The sequence below is a fragment of the Colletotrichum aenigma genome, assembly GCF_013390185.1.
Source record: "Colletotrichum aenigma strain Cg56 chromosome Unknown KSG_Cg56_contig42, whole genome shotgun sequence".
Taxonomy (NCBI): domain Eukaryota; kingdom Fungi; phylum Ascomycota; class Sordariomycetes; order Glomerellales; family Glomerellaceae; genus Colletotrichum; species Colletotrichum aenigma.
Window position 1 is genome coordinate 2314 of NW_023500948.1, and position 18294 is coordinate 20607.

Sequence of the window (18294 nt, forward strand, 5' to 3'; positions counted from 1 at the left end):
GCCCGCCTCAAACCGCCCTCTCGTCAACTAACGTAGTTGGGGTACCAGGGCGGAGCGGCAGGATTGAGCACGACAAATACTGTATCAAATTCGGAGATGGAGGAGGTGATAATGCGGCACATCATCTGCGCTTGTTCTTGCTGTGGTCGAAGGCTTACGTCCTGAACAAAACGGAGGTATCAGCAGCCGTGCTCCTTAGGTGGAAACTGACGCCTGGGTGCTGGGGAGACGGTAGGCAGTGTTTTGGAGTAGGGTTCCCTCTAAGCGGTAGTTTTGAATATTAGACAAAATATCATGGAATGGAATGGACGTACGCATAGAGATGTGATGATGAGTAAGGACGTTCGGGGAAGATGCTGACGTGGGTATGTATGCTTGCCTAGGTACCTTACCTGCTGAGAGAGGAGCAAAACCAGTGTGGTTTGCCTTTGGATGGAAGGTCTTGGTCATGTGTACTGATGGCATGCGAACCCCCACTAACACACTTTTCCAACCACACTAGCCTTCAAGCTGCTTATCCCTTTCATTGTCATTGGTAAGGTACAATCGTAGGAATTAAAAGGGAACAGATAGCAGCGGCGGAAGCAGTGTTTGTGGTGTGATGGGCATGATATGATAGGTGGGGTCACCAGGTGCGGTCTCTGGCCGTTCTATAAGTCCTCTAATAAGCCACCGTGCAGATCAGACTGGCGCGTACAATTAAGCGCGGTCTCCGATTGACCGGCGGGAGAAGGGGAAGTGGATATCATGGGTTGGCTGGGGTTGAACATTGCCCCGAGACCAAAGCCGTCATCACCTAGCGGAAGCGGTGGAAAGGCGACCAAGTACTAACCGACTGTGTTCTTCTAGAAATGGAGACCTGCTTACTGGCCCTCCATGTTCATCAATAGGTAGGCTGGCTAGGTAGGTACCTTGGGTTCCATGCCTACGGCTCCTCCACCTCCATCCACCCCCCCTTACGACACGTAATACCTAAGTAGGTTACCAACTCAACTCCCTCACTCTGCCAGAAGCGGGCAGCCTGATGATTTTTGATCCTCATGCGTCGCAAAGCCACCCGACACGTCCCTGCTCATCCTCGCAGCTAGACTCCCTGGCGTCAATCCCGACTATCCCTTGATCTTGGCCTCCAGCTCCGTAGGGTGGGTGATGGCCCAGAACAGCAGTCCCATCGAGAAGAACGTGGACTTCTGGTCGCTTTTGTCCTCAGCCCTGCACTCCGCAATCCAGTAGCGCGCCACGATCTCGTCCTGCAGCATCTTCCGGAGGCTGGTTCTCTCGTCGTCGGAAGGGTTGACCCTGGCAATGCGGACGGCCAGGACGTGCATCATTGCCATGGCGAAGCTGCTGACGTGGTTGCCAGTGGTGTCCCAGACGGTTAGCTCGTTGGTGGACGGGGTGCGTTCGAAGTACTTGGCCGAGGTCTTGCCAGGCACCTTGTTCGCGACGCTCAGGTACTCCTGGAACAACGCGGCATAGAAGTCGCCCAGGTGAGACCCCTCCTCGCCAGCGCCAGGCTTAAAGGGGACCCAGACGTGGGTGGTGTCGTGCTTCAGCTCCTTGCGGCAGCCGCCGGAGCCGTCGGGGACAGAGATGACCTCAACCTCCCAGAGAAGCGTTCCGGGGACCTCCTCATGTATGATATCCTTGAAGAATCTCATCCGACCATTCTCCTGGAATGCGTCCTCATCCCACTCCCGACCGATCTTGATACCCCCATTCATGATAACCGAAAGCCTGCTCGTGTCTGCTTGCTGAAGCTTGTCGAAGGCCAATGCTAGAGCCCGAACAGCCCCTGGCACGGCGCAGGAGACAACTTGGTGGCCCGATGTGAACTCCTTCATCGTGAGGATGGTGTCCTGGCATAGGCGGCGGAGTTCGGCGTCCGTCGGCCTGCTCTCGAGGGTGTCCTTGGTCATCGACTCGACAGCATGGCGGGAGACGAGGTTCCTGGAGATGAAAGCCAAGGTATCATTGACCGTGCGCTGCGGGGAAGTCATCATTGCGGTGTTTTTTTTTTTTTTCTTTTTTCCTTTCCTTTTTTCCCTTTCCCTTCCGTTTCTCTTTTTCTTCTCTGCGGGTTCCCCTGAGCACCTGTTAGCATTGTGTAGGTAAGGTTGGTCGGAAGGAGCGATGGGTATTCATGGGGTAGCGTGCTCCCTACCTTAGGGAGGATTGATGTGAAGTGCGGCTAGCTGAGGCTTCGGTGTTGATAGGTGATGTGTGAGAAGAAGCTTAAGGTTGTTGCTAGTGGTGGTCTAGGAAGGAAACCTGAGCTTGTGGGATAGGACCGAGGGTGGAGGAGATATTCGTCTCTTGTACTGCACCCCTGGCCTGGTGTCTTGAGCGTGAGGGAAGGAAGGTAAGGCGGAAGCTGTTGGCCAAGGCCTGCTGTGGCGGTGGCGGCGGCTTCTGGTCGTGATTGTGGATGTGATTGATTGTGGATGGGGTTGTTGTTTGTAGTAGTAAGGTACCTGGTGGTGGTGTTTGGGGGAACCCAACTCTCTGGCCCGAGTCTGGTTAGGAGTGAGGCCTTCACCTAATGACACAGCTGAGAGGTCTCGACAGAGGCTAGCCCGCGTGCGGAAGGTACCTTACGTACCAGGAGGCAGGAACAACCCATGGGCTGGGGTGAGTATAGCAGTAGTAGATAGCTTGTGACAATGCCGTATCTAGCATGGGGGGGCTTGTGGTGGCAGGAGCGGTGTGGTGATTGGGGCAAGTCCTCGGCTAAGCCCTCGTTTGAATGTGAGTAAGGCATTTAACAGCAGTGGAGTCAACGCAGAAGCTGCGCGCCAGCGCAGGCAAGAGACAAACAGGCCAGGCATGAATATGATGGTGGTGTTCGTGAGTCGCCTGTGACGATGACGTCTCGCACAACAAAAGGCAGTTAGTAGCTGGAGACGAACCTAAATTGGAACCCGGATCAACGACGACAAGAATTTCAAGTACACGATAGTTATCATGTGGTTTAGCCACCACCTAGGTGATGAAGAAAGAAGCAACTCTCTGTGCTAGGATGAGAGACGCTCGTAATCGTCCGAGCCCTCATAGAGGTCTAATAGCTAACCGACGTCCGCATACACCCATGGAATACTTGTCTACACATATCACACAAGTGCTGGGCGGTCTTGACGGAATCACAGAGAGGTTTTATGGGAAACTCGCACGGTGGATCGGGGTGATAATGGAACATAATATCAGTCGGCGCGGATGAAGAGTTGGAGCGCTGGCGAGACGCCTTTTTGCTTAAAGTCCCGGATTTAATACAGGCGGTAAACCTCAGAAGCCAGAGGTCCGATCTTGAACTTGCTCAAGCTCCTTGGATTTAAGGTGGTCGGTAAGCCTCGCGACATTAAGTGTTCCTCCTCGTTGTGCTCACCTCAGCCTTCTTCTTCCTCTTCTTCCTCTTCTTCCTCTTCTTCCTCTTCTTCCTCTTCTTCCTCTTCTTCCTCTTCTTCCTCTTCTTCCTCTTCTTCCTCTTCTTCCTCTTCTTCCTCTTCTTCCTCTTCTTCCTCTTCTTCCTCTTCTTCCTCTTCTTCCTCTTCTTCCTCTTCTTCCTCTTCTTCCTCTTCTTCCTCTTCTTCCTCTTCTTCCTCTTCTTCCTCTTCTTCCTCTTCTTCCTCTTCTTCCTCTTCTTCCTCTTCTTCCTCTTCTTCCTCTTCTTCCTCTTCTTCCTCTTCTTCCTCTTCTTCCTCTTCTTCCTCTTCTTCCTCTTCTTCCTCTTCTTCCTCTTCTTCCTCTTCTTCCTCTTCTTCCTCTTCTTCCTCTTCTTCCTCTTCTTCCTCTTCTTCCTCTTCTTCCTCTTCTTCCTCTTCTTCCTCTTCTTCCTCTTCTTCCTCTTCTTCCTCTTCTTCCTCTTCTTCCTCTTCTTCCTCTTCTTCCTCTTCTTCCTGTCGACTTACATCATCCCGTAGCTTCTATTGTTAACTTCGTGATGGGTTGACCAGATCCTAGACATCGCTGGTGTTGCTTTTCCTCTTCTTTGCCCGTTGTGTATTCATTGGGGGTGGGAAATGCGGCGAGATCCTGTCGTAGATGATGATGGTAGAAAAGGGCCTACGAGGTTATATATAGGTTGTAGGTTACACGGATCTTGGGAGGAGTTAGGGGGTGGCGCAGATTCCGGTAATCCGTTCTCTTGACCCTTACTGCAGCCCGCCTCTGAAGAGCCTTCAACCTGTGTCACGCACCTATTGACATGATAATGGTGGAGGAAGGGGCGGGATGCACCGCACCTGTCGTAGAAATCAAGGTAGGAGAGATACCTCTTGGGAGGGGAGGAAAAGAAAAGAGAAGTTCATCACTTTCTCAGGTTTAGAAGCTACGTCCTTGACGGCTTGGTAACTGCCGCTTTTGTCAGCACGATCATTTGAGGAATGGGTTAATCCCTTCTTTCCTCCTGAGGTCGCTACGCCCAGTAGCATGCACCTGCCGCTTGCGCCTCGTCCCGGATCTGGAAACTGTTGCCTTCTCCCTTTTTGAGTAGGTGTTACCTGTCTTTGTACCGGTAGCTTGCTTGCCTTCTCTCGCCATCTCTTTTGTTGCCGCTGGCTTCAGGCATCTACTCCAGGCCCGTCCCTCCTTCTTGGAACCTATTGAGTGGAACCCTCCACCCACATCACCGGTGCAGCCTGCCTGCACTCACGCTGCATCGCAACTTCCTCATTTGACACTCACCACCCGCCGCGCTAGGTAAGGTATTTAAGGCGGCCGAGGCTCATCTGCTACCCTTTTCAAACCTCTTCTGGACATCAACAGCATCACATCACATCACAAACGCTGCAGCCTACAAGCCCACCATCGCAGGCAACTCCGAAAGACTCTCGACCAAGGCACATACCCGCAACAGTAGCAGTTACTACCTTTTCGGCTCCTGCCTTTGGGCCTCTTCCCGAGATTTCAACCTTCTCCTCCGAGAATCCGACCTCTCCCCAAAAATCCAGCCGCACCTGGCAGCCTACCCACATCCTCAACTTCACCCACACACCTGGAAGGTAAGCACACACAGACACACCCACCTCTACGCGGTTGCCTACTTCCAGTCCACTGCTACACATACTAATCTCGGTCTACAGCGATGGCCTCTCAAACCCGTACCATCATCCCCGACAGCGCCACCCGGCGCCAGCGTGAGGAGGAGCTGGTTGCGACAGGCGTTCTGACGGAGCTCCGCATGGTGCTGAGTAGCGACTCTAATCCCGAGTATGCCATTGGCGATAACCAGCTCTCCCTGATGGAGATCGCACATGGCAGGGCGCGCGCTAATGATTTCGCCCAACACATCAGCGGATCCAACAATCAGATCGGCCGTCGGCTGGCGCTCAAGGCGGCTGTATGCGTCAACGCTGCCAACGAGCAGTCAAGCGAGCAACCCTCTATCATCTTCAGTACATCAAACGAGCGCCTGTCAGAGAGGCTTCGGACCGCAGTGGACCTAAAGGCGGAGGGTCTGGCCGAGGCTGGGGCGTCCCCTGGAGGGAGCGCTCGGGTCGTGGCCTTGGTTAGCTTCTACAACGGCAGTATCAACAACACGCCTGACCATGCCTATGTTAGGCTCTCAGTACACGTCATGGATAGTGGCGCTGCGAGGGGCAAGTGGTTCGGTGTCTTGGTTGACGATGTTGCCACCTTCAGCGCGAACGGAGAGAGTGGGGACCATTACTACCACGAGATCATGAGGGGCGTTGGACAACTACAACTTGGAAAGGCTGAGGTCCGGCGGCCAGAGGGGGAGGTCATGTCTATCGATCTGTTCTCGACCCCGGTAGTCAGGCTCAAGCACTTTGTTATGCGCGACGCAGGCTTGAGCTTCGCCTTCGGCTTGGAAAAAATCCTCAACCCCAGCACCAGCGCCGAGAAGACTCTCGAGGAATACATCTCTATCTTCGCAGGGTACGCCGCTAACGCGCCGATGGCTGCTACTCTCCCTGGGGGTGGCCCGTCCTACTTCGCACGCAACGTCCTCCGCCACCGCGGCGTCTGGGATGTGGATGATGACGAGTTGATCAGCATGGGCGGCTGAGCAGGTGGTGGGTCTCCCTTTCGGCAGAAGACACATGTGATGGCAATGGAATGCTGAGGGAGTGCCTACCCGGCGCTTAGAAGGGGGTGTGAAGGGGGAAGGTAGGGGACCTAGGGGTTCATAACTCTAGAGCACGCGGTGGGTTTGCAGTCATCATCAGACGTGATTATCAGGCGTTGTTGTTTTGATATCAGGCGTTTTTAGGTAGCTAATGAAATGCGAATCAGCCACAATGGTGGAATTTTCGCTCCCAGCCTATCGGGCTGGATTTCCAACTGCAGGTCATCCTTGTTTAGTGATGGCGAGTCCGCTCGGTGCGAAGTATTATTATATCTGTGGTACTCTGGAACGCTTCCAACCTCCCTGCCGAATGGTACTCGCACAGCGCTCCTCCTAGACTTCATCCCGGCTACGAAGAAAAAAGCCCATACAGCTGAATTCTTCTAGACAGCGGAATGGCTGACCCCAGGGGTCGGGATGAGGTGTTTTTAGCAGCCCCAAGTTGTTCTCTACATCTTCAGGGCCTTGGAAGCGTCCGAGTACGCCTCTGTCGACTGCAACCGGCTTAGTAATTACAAGTAAGAGATTATGAGTACGACATGCGAACTTGGAACGATGTGATCGTCGTCCGTCCGGCTTCCGCCTCAGCCTCTGCCTCAGCCTCCGCGTCGGCCTCAACCTCGGTGTTCAACAAGACACCCACCCCATGGGTGCGTCGGGCGAACTCCACCCTCATAGCCCCATCTTTTCGCGTTCGTGGTAGTAAAAGCCCTGAGCCCCGATCTGCGGGACCAAACGCCGGAGCCTTCCATTCTACCAATGCCAGCGCCCAGGTGCCCGGGCCCCCTCGGCGGCTCGGAAGTGGACGTAATGGACGGTACCTTATGTGGCGCCCATGCCGTGCATCGACGGCATCTGTGGTTCTCGGGGTCGACAATCTCCCCAATCAATCTTGTTTCGTGTGGGCTTGCTGTCGCTTCGCGGGCTTGATGTCCTCAGAGGTAATGGCGTTCAGGCAGACATTCGCCCACATAGAGGGATGGACCAGGTCGAACCACAACGAGCTGGCCGTTGAGAAGGGGATCAGGTACTCAAACGGTTCTTCTATCGACATGTAGTAGCTGAAGATGCAGTCGATCAGCTCGCGGGGTAGTCTCCCTAAGGGGAAGGGCCGGTCCGCGTTAGCAGGGAAGGAAGCCATGGCGACAAATCGGGGCTCTAGCCAGGCGGGGGGGCCGGGGGGTCCCGGTAGCGTTAGCAGTAGCGCCCCGGGATGCATGCGTCAAACATGCGCGTGGATTATAAGATGCGTATGATGGTAATGACTGTATGAGGTAGCTAGTGTTAGTACTGCTTTTTTAGTGAAGAGGGGTTGCTATAAGGAAGTTAGGTAGCATGAGTTCGGGGTGTACGACGCTGGAGGGTATGCCATGGATAGATAGGTAGGTACTCAAGTCTAAGGTATGAGAGGTACTTGTTGTTTTCGATGGGCATGGTAGGTAGGGGTTTGTGGGATGGGATTTGTGAAGGAAGGAGGCTTGAGGCTGCAGTGGTGGTGAGCGAGGGAGAAAGAGCGATTTGAAATAGACAAGCAGACAGCCTTTTGCCTGAACGGTTCGCAAATATTACATATTATACGGCTCGAGTATAAGGTGCTGTGAGGTGATTCGTGCTCCGTACCTGCTCTCTGTCAGGAGTCTCACTACCTCACGCTCTAATTCCACTTCAAAAACGGACGTTGTATTAAACAAAGATAAGGTAGGAGGGAGGGAAGGGGTCACCCACCGCGCCGTTGCAGAAGTACTCTGGGATCCTAATTTCTTACTATATCCCCCCTTGGTCCAAGCTCTGGTCTTGCCTATTATACACGCCTTAAGAGCATCCGGCTTGATTTTGCTGCTTCTAGCGCCCGCCTAAGATTACCCGCGAGTCTCTAGCTAACGTCGATTTAGTTTCTGCCCCGCCACTTATCCTCTGCACCCCTAACTACCTCAACGTACCTTTCCCTAGACAGACGGAGAGTATCACCTAAGGTAAGGTAGGGTCCACACATAACTACACTGTCAGTGTTGGCAGCAGCGACCCCGCTCCCCAGGACAACTGCAACGTTGTGTCGTTATTTTGTCTATGTATAGTGTTGCCCCGTGGTAAGTATACCCTCCTCTAAGCGGCGGTTTGAGTGTTCCTAGGTGTTCGTTCATCTTTACACGCTAACAAGCTACGTCCCCAGGAGGTCCTTCCCCGAGGTACCCGGTTACACGCGTACCTACCTACCTGGGCTGCCTGCGCCTTCCGGCCCGCACCCGACCGAGCCGCGGTTTTCACCACTTGCCATCTGCATAAACCTACCTAAGCACACTAGCCGGCCCGGGCAGTGCCTGCGCTGCCGATTCCAGGAGGTCCCCCGCCGTTCCTTCTCGTTACGGAAGTCATCCCATGGGCCTTCCCGCCGGCGTCGTCTTTGCAGTTGTGGTTTTATCTCGGCGTTGGTTAGAGCCAGTGGATGCAACTCTCCCGTCGGGAAGGTGACGCCTCCTCGCAATTACCCTTCCCGCCCTCCCAACTTCACATTCATCTTCTGCAATCCCATGACCCTTAGGTTCCTTCTAATGCACCAAAGCCCACCTTCCACCAGCCCGCAGGTGGTCAGAGCCGCTTATTCCCACCCAACTGCACTGTCCACCTCAGTAACACTAAACACCACCACATCAAGCGACCGCTAAGGCACCTTACACTATACAACCTCAACATACCTTAGGTACCTTACCGCCGGCCGTCACCTAGGCCATCTCTCTCTCTCTCTCTCTCTTCACACACACACACCACATACACGCACGCACACCTATTCTGTTGTGCTGTTCCCCTAAGGCGATATGGTGCGGCTACTATACGACTTCGCAAAGGGCGCGGCAGCCCAGAAGAGCAGGTTAGAGACTACGTATCGGGAACGCCGCCTCCTCATCAGCATGGGAGTAGGCTAAGGTGTAGCAGCAGGCTGGGCGGTTTCGCTAACATTTCCTACAGGGACACAACGCAGCTAATCATAATACGGTGCCACTCTACAACGTTCCTCGTCCACCGCGACATCATCGTCGAGTGTTCGTCGTACTTTCAAGGCTGCATAATGGGATTCTACAGGGAGGGCTTCGACAGGTCTGTAGACTTTAGCGACGACGACGACGTCCGGCCTGAGTGCGTATATGCCTACTTGTCCTTCGTCCACCACTGGTATTTTGCCGCATGGGCTAACGGGAAGCCAAGCGGGCAGGGCCTGATGTCTATCGCCTCGCGCATGACACTGTCCTCGGTAGCGGAGGCAATCATTCTGTCTGACAGGCTGCTTAATCGGGCGATGCTCATCCTGCTCAAGGAGGTCTTTATTGGGCTCCTCCAGGCAAGGCAGACGGCTTGGCTGGACGCCAAAGCCACGAACAGGATTTGGGGCGACGCTGAGCACCAGGCCTACTTTAACGACTACACCTCGTCTTTTGACGTGTTCTCGAGAGGGCATGCGGACGATAGGCTTATGCAAGAGGCCATCGCGCACTCGTGGCACATTGTCACGCGACAGACGATGGCCCTACACACGCACTACGAAGCGAAGCTGTCGCGAGACTTCGTCTTGCGGGTCGGGGCTAAGCGCCACCGCCCCGACGGCGAAGACATCTGCACGAACATGGTTGAAAGGGCTGCGGGGGTTTTCCTCGTTGAAAGCGATAGATCAGTGACAGAAGCGTTTCTGAGGGACCGCAGGAGGAGGCGGAGGGTTCTCGGCCTGTTCCGAAGCTTAGAGGGGTTAATAAAGGTGCAGGACCTAGCACCATGGTACAAGGAGCCGCCCGAGGCCGCCGAGGAGAGGAGTGCGAGGTTCCGGGAGGGGGCGGCGGGAATGGCGTTGGTTGTGTGGGGCGGCTGCTTTTGATTCCAGAAGGCGAGCTGTCGTGCTCCCGGCTTGTATACTTTTTTATCTATGGCTTACACATTTGGCATATGGGCGGCTTGGAGATAGGGTCGCAGCAGCCGCGGCGAACAAGGAGGGGCGCCGGGGTTAACTACTTTGCTTTATAGATATCACCCTTTATGGATTAATTCGTCGCCTACGAGCTGGAAAACACACATGTGCTGCTGCAGGTGCTCTTGTATACCCACCAGGTGGCGGAGGGAGCTAGCTCTCTGTGAGGCTAGATACATTATACCACTGAGCCATGCAGCACCTGGTGACTCTCCTGCATTGTTTCAGCTGCGACTGGCATGGAGGGTGTTCGTCCACTACAGTATCCGGCCGGCTGAGTACAGAAAAGGCATGATACCTGCTTTTAGATTAGGTTATAAAAGACCTGCGTGCTTGTTCGGCAGACTCCTTGAATCTTACTGGCGGGAGATCCTGAATGATTATTCGGCTTCCCCGTTATATGGACTGGTCTGCTTGGTGTGAAGCCTGGTGTTCTATTGACGATCGGGCGAGCTCGTCTAGGCTGCCCAGGCTAACAGCCGGCAGGCTGGTCTCACTCGCCCCTGTTGCGCGCCCTCATTAGAACGTGCACACAGAATGCGTACCTACAGGCAGCAGCTACCTTGGATACAGGCCTTATGATTTCCTACACTAACTAGTTGTACCTTATGTTAACAGGTACCTCACACAAACCAAAGTGTGAAAAAAAAAAGAGTGCATATCTAGGTACTGCAGCGTGCTGTGAGGGTGGGCATGAGCGAGATGGGACTCGAGCGATGATTACATGCAATGCATGCTTATATAAGCATCAACCCAATGCGGGATTCCTCGTCTGGGCCGAGGATTACCTAGACTTAAGCTGAGAGAAATCAGCAACATGTGTAAATAGTGATCATAGGGTTGTATACTTGACCCTACACCGCTTAGTTGGTAGCCACAATCTTTAAGACGATAGGGACATATACCATAACCCGAACGACCTAACCATGATGACCCTAACTGCCTAACCCGCGCCCGGCTCAGGTTAGCTATCTCTACGTCGTTAGTTGAATTTCCACAAGTGAGGATCTAAGGCTCTGAGGCTCTTCAAGGGACGAGAGGACCATATAACATACTCCATGGCTGTTAAGCTATGGGCAAGGGGCGGCCGCGGGGCTCGACGCTACCTTGAAATGCGACATGGACGTCTAGGCTAGGCACATCTCATGGTTATATGTAACTGACGTCCTAGCCAGGGAGGCCGGACCATATCTACAGAGCCAGGTTTAGAGTATCTGGTTTTTAGAAATCACTACTAGTGGTCTTTAGAGTTATGAGCTGCTTCGCCCAGGATCCTTCACAATGATGATAGGGGTTGGGGGGTTTAATCTGTTAAGCAAGCATTTAGAATCAGGCTCGGTCTGTGAAGAACGCAGGAAAACTGCAAATCGAGTATCATGTACCTGCCTAACCGGACGGTGTCGTAAGGACTATATCAGCAGCTACAAGAAAGAACTCCAAAGAAGGATGATTACAGTAGGAGGAAGATATCGGGGGGGGGAACAAACCAAAAGAAAAAAAGAAAGAAAAAAGAAGAAGAAAAAGAAAAGAAAACCCAAAAAGATGAGAAAAAGAAAGAGAGAAAAAAGCAAAAAAGGTATAAGGAAAATAAAGGGTTCCATCCTACTATAGGGCATTGAGTAATACGCACGTCCTAGTCCAACGTCATGCTGTAGAAAGCCTCGCTTATGCTGAAAGTTGAGGTCCATTACTAAGGTATTGTTCAGATCCCAGCGGTGTTAGGTTAAACGCTAGATACCTTAGATCAATGCCTTGGTCAAGACGCCTCTAGGTGTCTCTAATGAGAGACTTGCGATGTCGCGGTCCGGCAAGGATGCTTCTTCCAGGCTGTTTAATTGGCGTCTGGTTAGCTGCGGCGAAAAACCGCATGACTTTCTCCGAATAGCGATTTGCCGAGCCTCCCGCCCCCTTCGGCTCTGAGAATAGACAGCTGGCAGTGTCATATCAAAGAACCAACCTCTATAAAGAAGGCGTGGCGGGTGCTGCTGAGAGGCTTTGGAAGACATCCCTTGGAAGAAGGGTGTGCGTGTGTGTGCGCTATGCTTAGGGTTGCTGGTTTGAGCCTACGCCCCCGGGTGATCGCCCCTCATCTGCTCTTATAAGGCTACCTTAACTCTCCATTCTGATCTCAAGCCATTTTCTTGTCTGGCCTGGGCTAGTGGTGTTAGCTATTGCAAAGTTGGTATGCAGTCGTTGAGATGGTAAGGGGTGCGGTCATGGGCCAAGTCGAATGAGCACTTCTAATAGCCGGCTTTGGCTTTGATAGCCCCCCTCCTCTCCTCTCCTCTCCTCTCTTCCGCTCCCAGGGGCTGGGGCCTTCTTCTGGCTGTTTGGTGCTGTCTCTATACCGCGCGTCAGATGAGGTAGAGCAGCCGATTTCCTCAGAGCTCCTTTGCTGGCTGGTGTACCTATATCGGTCGCTTGTATTCGTAGGCTGGCTGGCTTAGCTGTCAAGGCCTTCAAATTTAAACAGGCCTTTCGGTTCGACTTGATAGCACAGGCGTTTACCTACTACTTGTCACGATGAGTGAATGAAATCTTGCGCACATCGCCGTGGATTGAGATGTACAGGTCCAAGGCTTATTAGGTGTTATGAAGTTCGGTTGGGCCGCTATGATACCCTTGCCCTATATGCAGGCGATGCCCTGATCCTCCACTTCCCTAGACGTGCCCCAAGCCCTCCCTACCTAGTGCCTACGTCGCGAACTGCGGTCGCTCCTTCTCCTCTTCGGACACGAATACTCCCCTCTCGATTGCGGGTATGTTCTCTCGCTCGTCACAGGGCGGGCGGGCGGCCGGGCGGACGATCCGACAAGGGATCTGATGCAACGTGGATGCCTGCGTTCCATTGCGGGACGGTTTCGATTCGACTGAGATCGGTCGGTCTTTTGAGAACAGCAGGTCCATATGCGCAATTCGGGAGACCGCCTAGACCGCAAGCGACGAAGATGGCTTGATTAACCCACCCGACCCTCGCAACGGACCGTTACGGTTCGCACAGTGTTCCATTTCGTCCGCGGAGGTGAACAGGGACCGCAGCTTTGGGAATATAGTGTGGAGCTGCTTGACGACCTCCGCTACGCCCTCATCGACCGGCCCAGGCTCTCCTTCCCTTGGAATGCTGATGGAGTGGAGGGTTATCTTCATTGATTTCCCGGTGTCGTGGCGTGTCGAGTTTGGTGGTGGGGGCCGCCAGGAAGAAGATGCTGCTGGCAGCCGCAGGCTCGCGTCGAGAACCAGCTCCTCTATCTCTTGGTTGTTGCGTGCAATCGACTCCAACATGTGCTGGCGGCTTCCCTGGCCGGGCGTGAGGGAGTAGACGCCGGGGAGGCTGAGTTGGAACGTCTTGAGTTGGCTCATCCCTCTCTGATCGCATCCGAAGCGTTGTTGGGGGGGAACGTCCCACGGCTCCAGAGCCCCATCCGTCCACCGCGAGACGTTCCAATCAGGCGGAGCTCCTGCAGCTGCGTCATTCTCGACAGGTACGTGAGGATTGCGGGCGAGATGCTGGCTGGCCTGAACCGTACGGTGAGCGAGTTCAGGGCTGACATGGTTGCGAGCTCTTGATACAGGGAGGTGCACTCTCTCATTGGTCTGATGTCGAGCTTGGTGAGAGATCTGAAGGGTTGACCTCGGCGCTTGTACCAATCCGCGTGGTTTGGGGGTAGGGGACTCAGAAGGCTCGAGATGGCCGGCTCTATAGTAATGCGCAGCCTGCTCAGCTCTGGGCAGTCGGACAGGGCGTGTATGATTATCGCAGACTCGTCACATCCGTACGTCAGGTTTCGGAACATGCTGGCGGACGTCAGCTTGTCCCACGCTGGCTGCACAACTGAGACTTCGTCGTGATGGTATGCCAGATGGTCGACGCGGAGTTGGGAGAGATTCGTCAGCAATGATACGAAGTCCGGGAGGGCGGACTCGACATGCCACTGGCTGACTTCCAGTCTCGTGATGGTGTTGCCATCTGCTGTGTGGAGTCTTTCGATCATTTCGGGTAACGTTGGGTCATTGAACCTCATGTGCTGTATCTGCCTCAGCCTTGGGAATGGGAGTCGGTAGATCGAGGTGAGGTCCACATGGGGAAGGAGGTATTGGCGAGGTTGTGAGTTTGGTGGGTCGTTCGCCTGGCAAAGGCCGCAGCCGCACTTCCGTCCGTCCCAGCCGGTGAGTGTCTCGATTTGTGACGGTTACAGGGCCCTCCTCTTATTGTCTATACACTCTTGTGTAATGGCCAGGAGGCACACTCTCTTCCAGACGAAGGGGACGGCGTGTTCGAACCATCGTCGACCACATCGGAGGAACGGGGCGATGTGACGCAGGCCGGTTCCAGGGCTAGCGATGTTCCGGAAGATGAGGTCGACGATCTCCGCGGGGAGCCTGTCCATGCTGGTTAGGAGGGGTAGATTGCTGATGTGAAGCGTGTCGCGCTCGTTCCTGCTGCTCCTCCTGGTCGGAACGCTCGCTCCTGTAGGGTTGGGCGATGGGGAGGTGAGGAGGTATTTCTTGGTACTAGGTAGTTTCCTGATCTCTTGCGTTGTTGACAGGTAAGCATTGAATATCTCGTGTTTGAGGCAGGTCCGCTTCAGGGAGGGTAAACTAAGCAGTCAACAGTTTTAGCATGAGAATTAAGAGGGTGATGTTTTAGGTCAGTAGGTGCTTGCCTGAGGTACCTTGCAGGTAGGTACTCAATACTGTTCGCAAGATATTAATAGGCCTTATAAGGCAGTAGTAGGAGATGCACAATAGTAGGTTTCTGATTTGCTCCAGCTCATTAGCTAGCTCCACGCTAATACAAAGGCATCAGATGTGGGAGTGTGTGAGTGTGAGTGTGGATTTAGCCTGGTGTTTAAGTAGGTGTTTCAGGCAAGTACGCAGGTAAGGGCAGGCAGTTGTAGTTAGTTATATAGTGCCTTTCTCTCCACTTTCGCTCCTGCTTGCCGAGATGCTGCTAGGTGACTTCCCGATTAGTCAGGCTCAAGTTAAATTTCCACGTTGCTGTTGACTGATAGGGGGCATTCTCACATGGCTCCCGCGTGTATGGGAAAGAATCGCTGAGGGAGGAAGGAAGAGGGCAGATGAAAAAGAAAAGAAAAGAAAAAGAAAAGGAAGAAAGGGAAAAAAGAGAAAAAAGGGAAGAGGAAGACCGAAGGAAACAAGAATTCCAACTTGATTTCAGTAGTTGACTATACTACCTTATTCAGCAGTGGGCTAGGAGCCAGAACAGCCGTAGGAGTCGCGGGCACCAGAGCCCATCCACTTCATCCATCTCCTCTAGCCATCCACGTATATGCTCGGGCCCGTTCGACAACAGACCCGACCAGTCCGACCAGCCCATCACCTCCAGGACCATTGCACCCAGGGTGCTCACGCCGGTACCAGCACCAATGCCTTCTACGATCATGCATGCTGTAACAAACCGCTGCACGGCCTTTACCCATACGCATTGTACCTCCTTACATAGTATATCCTCCCTCTCCAGCGCCTCTTGCTCATTGCCGTACCACTCGTCCATTTGTTCCCGGTAGACCGTCCGCCAACAGAGCGTTAGCGGGAACCGACAGGCGTGGCACCGCGCCCCCTTGCCGCCGCCGCGGGCACGGTACGACCGGAACATTGTTAACCAGCCCTGGGCTTCCGATGATTCCGCCTGATGTGAGCACCTCTTCAGCTTATGCGTCTCTGCTATCCGTCCCCGCTTATAGAAGGCGCAGAGCGCACAGCTGACATTCTTACTCTTCAGGAGGGATATGAAGTCGCAGATCAACGGGTCGTATGCGGTGTGCGGGCGGGGTTTGAGGAGATGGGTTGGGGGAGGATGGACGGGGATAGCCGATAGACTTCGATGTATCTCAACCGGGTCTGAGAATCTTTCCCTAAGGGGCGGCGCCAGGTCGTCGCAGGCCCTAGCTTCTTCCTCTATTAGAGATGTTCGCCCGTGTGGCACGTGGAAACGAGCCCGTCGCTTTGCTGCGCGCCGCTGCTTGGCGTTCAGGTGCGGCTGTCGCGGGCCGCACCAAGCGTTCGGGGATGTTGCGAGCGGCGAGGCCTCGCTTTGAGGGCACAACCCGCTGCTGGCCCCCTCCGGCCGATACCGCGGGAGCAGTAGCCGTAAGGCCTCGCCTGTATTAGCGTCGTCCTTGGGCATCGTTACTGCGTTGGGTGAGCCGGTCTGAGGGCTGGCTGGCAGGTGTTCCTGGTGTTCCTGCGCGTCTGAGACGCTTTCAGATGGGTGTCTAAAGTCAGGAGCTGCCTGCTTGGGCATACTGTAATCGATTGCTACGTATGTAATAGTGACAGTAGAGCAGCCGTCTACCTAGGTCGCAAGGTAAGCGGCTGGGACAGGATATATATACTGCAGAACTGCAGGAATAAGAGGGGCTCACCGTGGCGCTTAAGGACCTTGATGTCGAGCACGTGAGAACCAGCAGATGATAGCAATCATTTTAGGTCTACAGGGTTGCATCTGATTAGTAGGTCAATAGTATAAGGGAAGCCTGTTCTAGGAAACACCACTGCGTAGCATCTATACTGGGATCAAGCCCGACTGGAACCTGTGCCTGTGGCCATTGTAAGGGATTCCTCGCAATAAACGAAAAAGAAAAAGGGAGGGGGGGGGCAGAAGATAGGAATAAAAGGAAGTAAGTGAAAGGACAGAAAGCCACTTCAGGAAAAAGAAGATTGAGAAGGAAAAGAAGATATTAGCTCCTAGACTCGTCCAGCTACCCTATTACAATGGACCAGCGTTATATATAACGGCACGGTAGGTTTATTTCTACTATACTTCGTATTGCCGATGAATTCTACTAATAAGTGACTGGCGTATGAGGGCATATGACCTTCTGGCTTGTCCACCCTACCACCACACCACCCCAATCGCTATAGTATTGAGAACGAACGAGCTCCATATTACTAAACATTAAGGTAGCTAATGAACGAAACTGAAGTGGCTAACGCTGCGTAAAAGGGCAAGCTTGAGCGAAAAGGCGGGCTCTCGTGACATAATATCGGGTGGTTACAAGTTTCGCTCCGATTCCCTGCCTCCTGTTGAGGAGAATACTGCTAACAACCGTGAACGACGGGCTTTTTCATCCGCGACGAGGGCGCAGGACCTGGAGGCGTCATGACCCTACTTAGATATAGGGCAACAGTGTCAGCACCCAGTTTTGATACTACTAGCGTCGGCATACACTTGGTTGATTATGCCCGTAACGTGAGAGTGGTGATGAACTGGTAACGTCGACTGGAGAGGCTTCAAAGGCGATGGGTACCACTGACTGTATGTAGGTGGTAGTGAGTCGGGAACATGGCCGTGGCCGGGACGTATCCTTTTCAGTAGAGGCTGAACTTGATCTCTAACCTGCCTTAGGACCAGGTGCGCGCTGAGAATCTTCTGGCTGTTATCGTCCAAGGGGTAGCTGCCGATACACGAGACAGTCGTCAAAGTTATCTTAGGTGACTGTTCCATAGTGGAATGCTTTGCTGCAGGCTCGGCGCTGTCGCTGATCCCGAGGATCAGGCGGTACGAGTCCGCGATTTTAGCAATCACCAGGTACGTCAAAAGAAGTATGTTTTGCCTTCTAGAGCATGGACAGCCTAGTAGGCTGTTAAGTCTGGCGAGTGCCTCTCTGTTTTCAGACAGTATATCGCCTATATCTTTCTGCCCGGATTTGCAGTCTCCCTCGATAGCGACGAGATGAGGTGGGCGTTGTACAACCGTTAGACAGCCGCTCGCTGACGTGTGGAGGTTTTCTAAGAGGCTCAGAGCCTCAGTGGCGCAGTCATATACACGGCGTGTTCTATCGGGATTAAGGGCGTCGCCCTTCACTTGCGGCCGTGGGCTGGCGTCCTGGATACTGTTGCCTACATCTTCGGTGGGTCGAGTATCTCCCGCACATGGGATATCGGAGTTCCCATCAGGCTGTCTCGGATAATACTGCGGAGAGGACGGCGTGTTCTGATTGCTAGGCGAACTTAACACTATGCTATTAGTCGAAGGATCTTCGCTTGTTGCAAGCTCCAGGCTAGGCTCCAGTAAATACATAGATGCTGTGTCAATCAGCCAGCTCCAGTTCCTGACGGTCGTCAAACGAGGCTTGAGAGCGATTCGTCGGGCTTTCGGTGGAGGGATCCTCCGTCGTGCTGAGCGATTAGTGACAACTAGCTGAGGAGCTGCGAATGAATGACAACGTTCCTGTGCTACTCCCCGGCATGTCGTACAATTCGGCTAGTCGTTGACGCTCACCTGTACGCATAG

At 53.7% G+C, this 18294-nt stretch overlaps 5 protein-coding genes across 5 annotated transcripts; 2 read left to right on the forward strand and 3 right to left on the reverse strand.

Annotated features, from left to right (window-relative positions):
• Positions 1–1109: 1109 nt before the first annotated feature.
• CGCA056_v015138 (uncharacterized protein) lies at positions 1110–2000 on the reverse strand (the record flags this gene model as incomplete). Its single annotated transcript, XM_037330379.1, has 1 exon — positions 1110–2000. One exon carries the CDS (start codon positions 1998–2000, stop codon positions 1110–1112), a length of 891 nt encoding a protein of 296 aa, XP_037171227.1.
• Positions 2001–5080: 3080 nt separating this feature from the next.
• CGCA056_v015139 (uncharacterized protein) lies at positions 5081–6025 on the forward strand (the record flags this gene model as incomplete). Its single annotated transcript, XM_037330380.1, has 1 exon — positions 5081–6025. One exon carries the CDS (start codon positions 5081–5083, stop codon positions 6023–6025), a length of 945 nt encoding a protein of 314 aa, XP_037171228.1.
• A 2873-nt stretch (positions 6026–8898) lies between these two features.
• Positions 8899–9947, forward strand: CGCA056_v015140 (uncharacterized protein; the record flags this gene model as incomplete). The annotated part of the gene is made up of 2 exons (XM_037330381.1): positions 8899–8951; positions 9050–9947. The coding sequence occupies 2 exons, from the start codon at positions 8899–8901 to the stop codon at positions 9945–9947; spliced, it is 951 nt and encodes a 316-aa protein (XP_037171229.1).
• A 3018-nt stretch (positions 9948–12965) lies between these two features.
• On the reverse strand, positions 12966–14029 carry CGCA056_v015141 (uncharacterized protein; the record flags this gene model as incomplete). The annotated part of the gene is made up of 2 exons (XM_037330382.1): positions 12966–13511; positions 13565–14029. The coding sequence occupies 2 exons, from the start codon at positions 14027–14029 to the stop codon at positions 12966–12968; spliced, it is 1011 nt and encodes a 336-aa protein (XP_037171230.1).
• A 3070-nt stretch (positions 14030–17099) lies between these two features.
• Positions 17100–17505, reverse strand: CGCA056_v015142 (uncharacterized protein; the record flags this gene model as incomplete). Its single annotated transcript, XM_037330383.1, has 2 exons — positions 17100–17169; positions 17228–17505. 2 exons carry the CDS (start codon positions 17503–17505, stop codon positions 17100–17102), a joined length of 348 nt encoding a protein of 115 aa, XP_037171231.1.
• Positions 17506–18294: the final 789 nt, after the last annotated feature.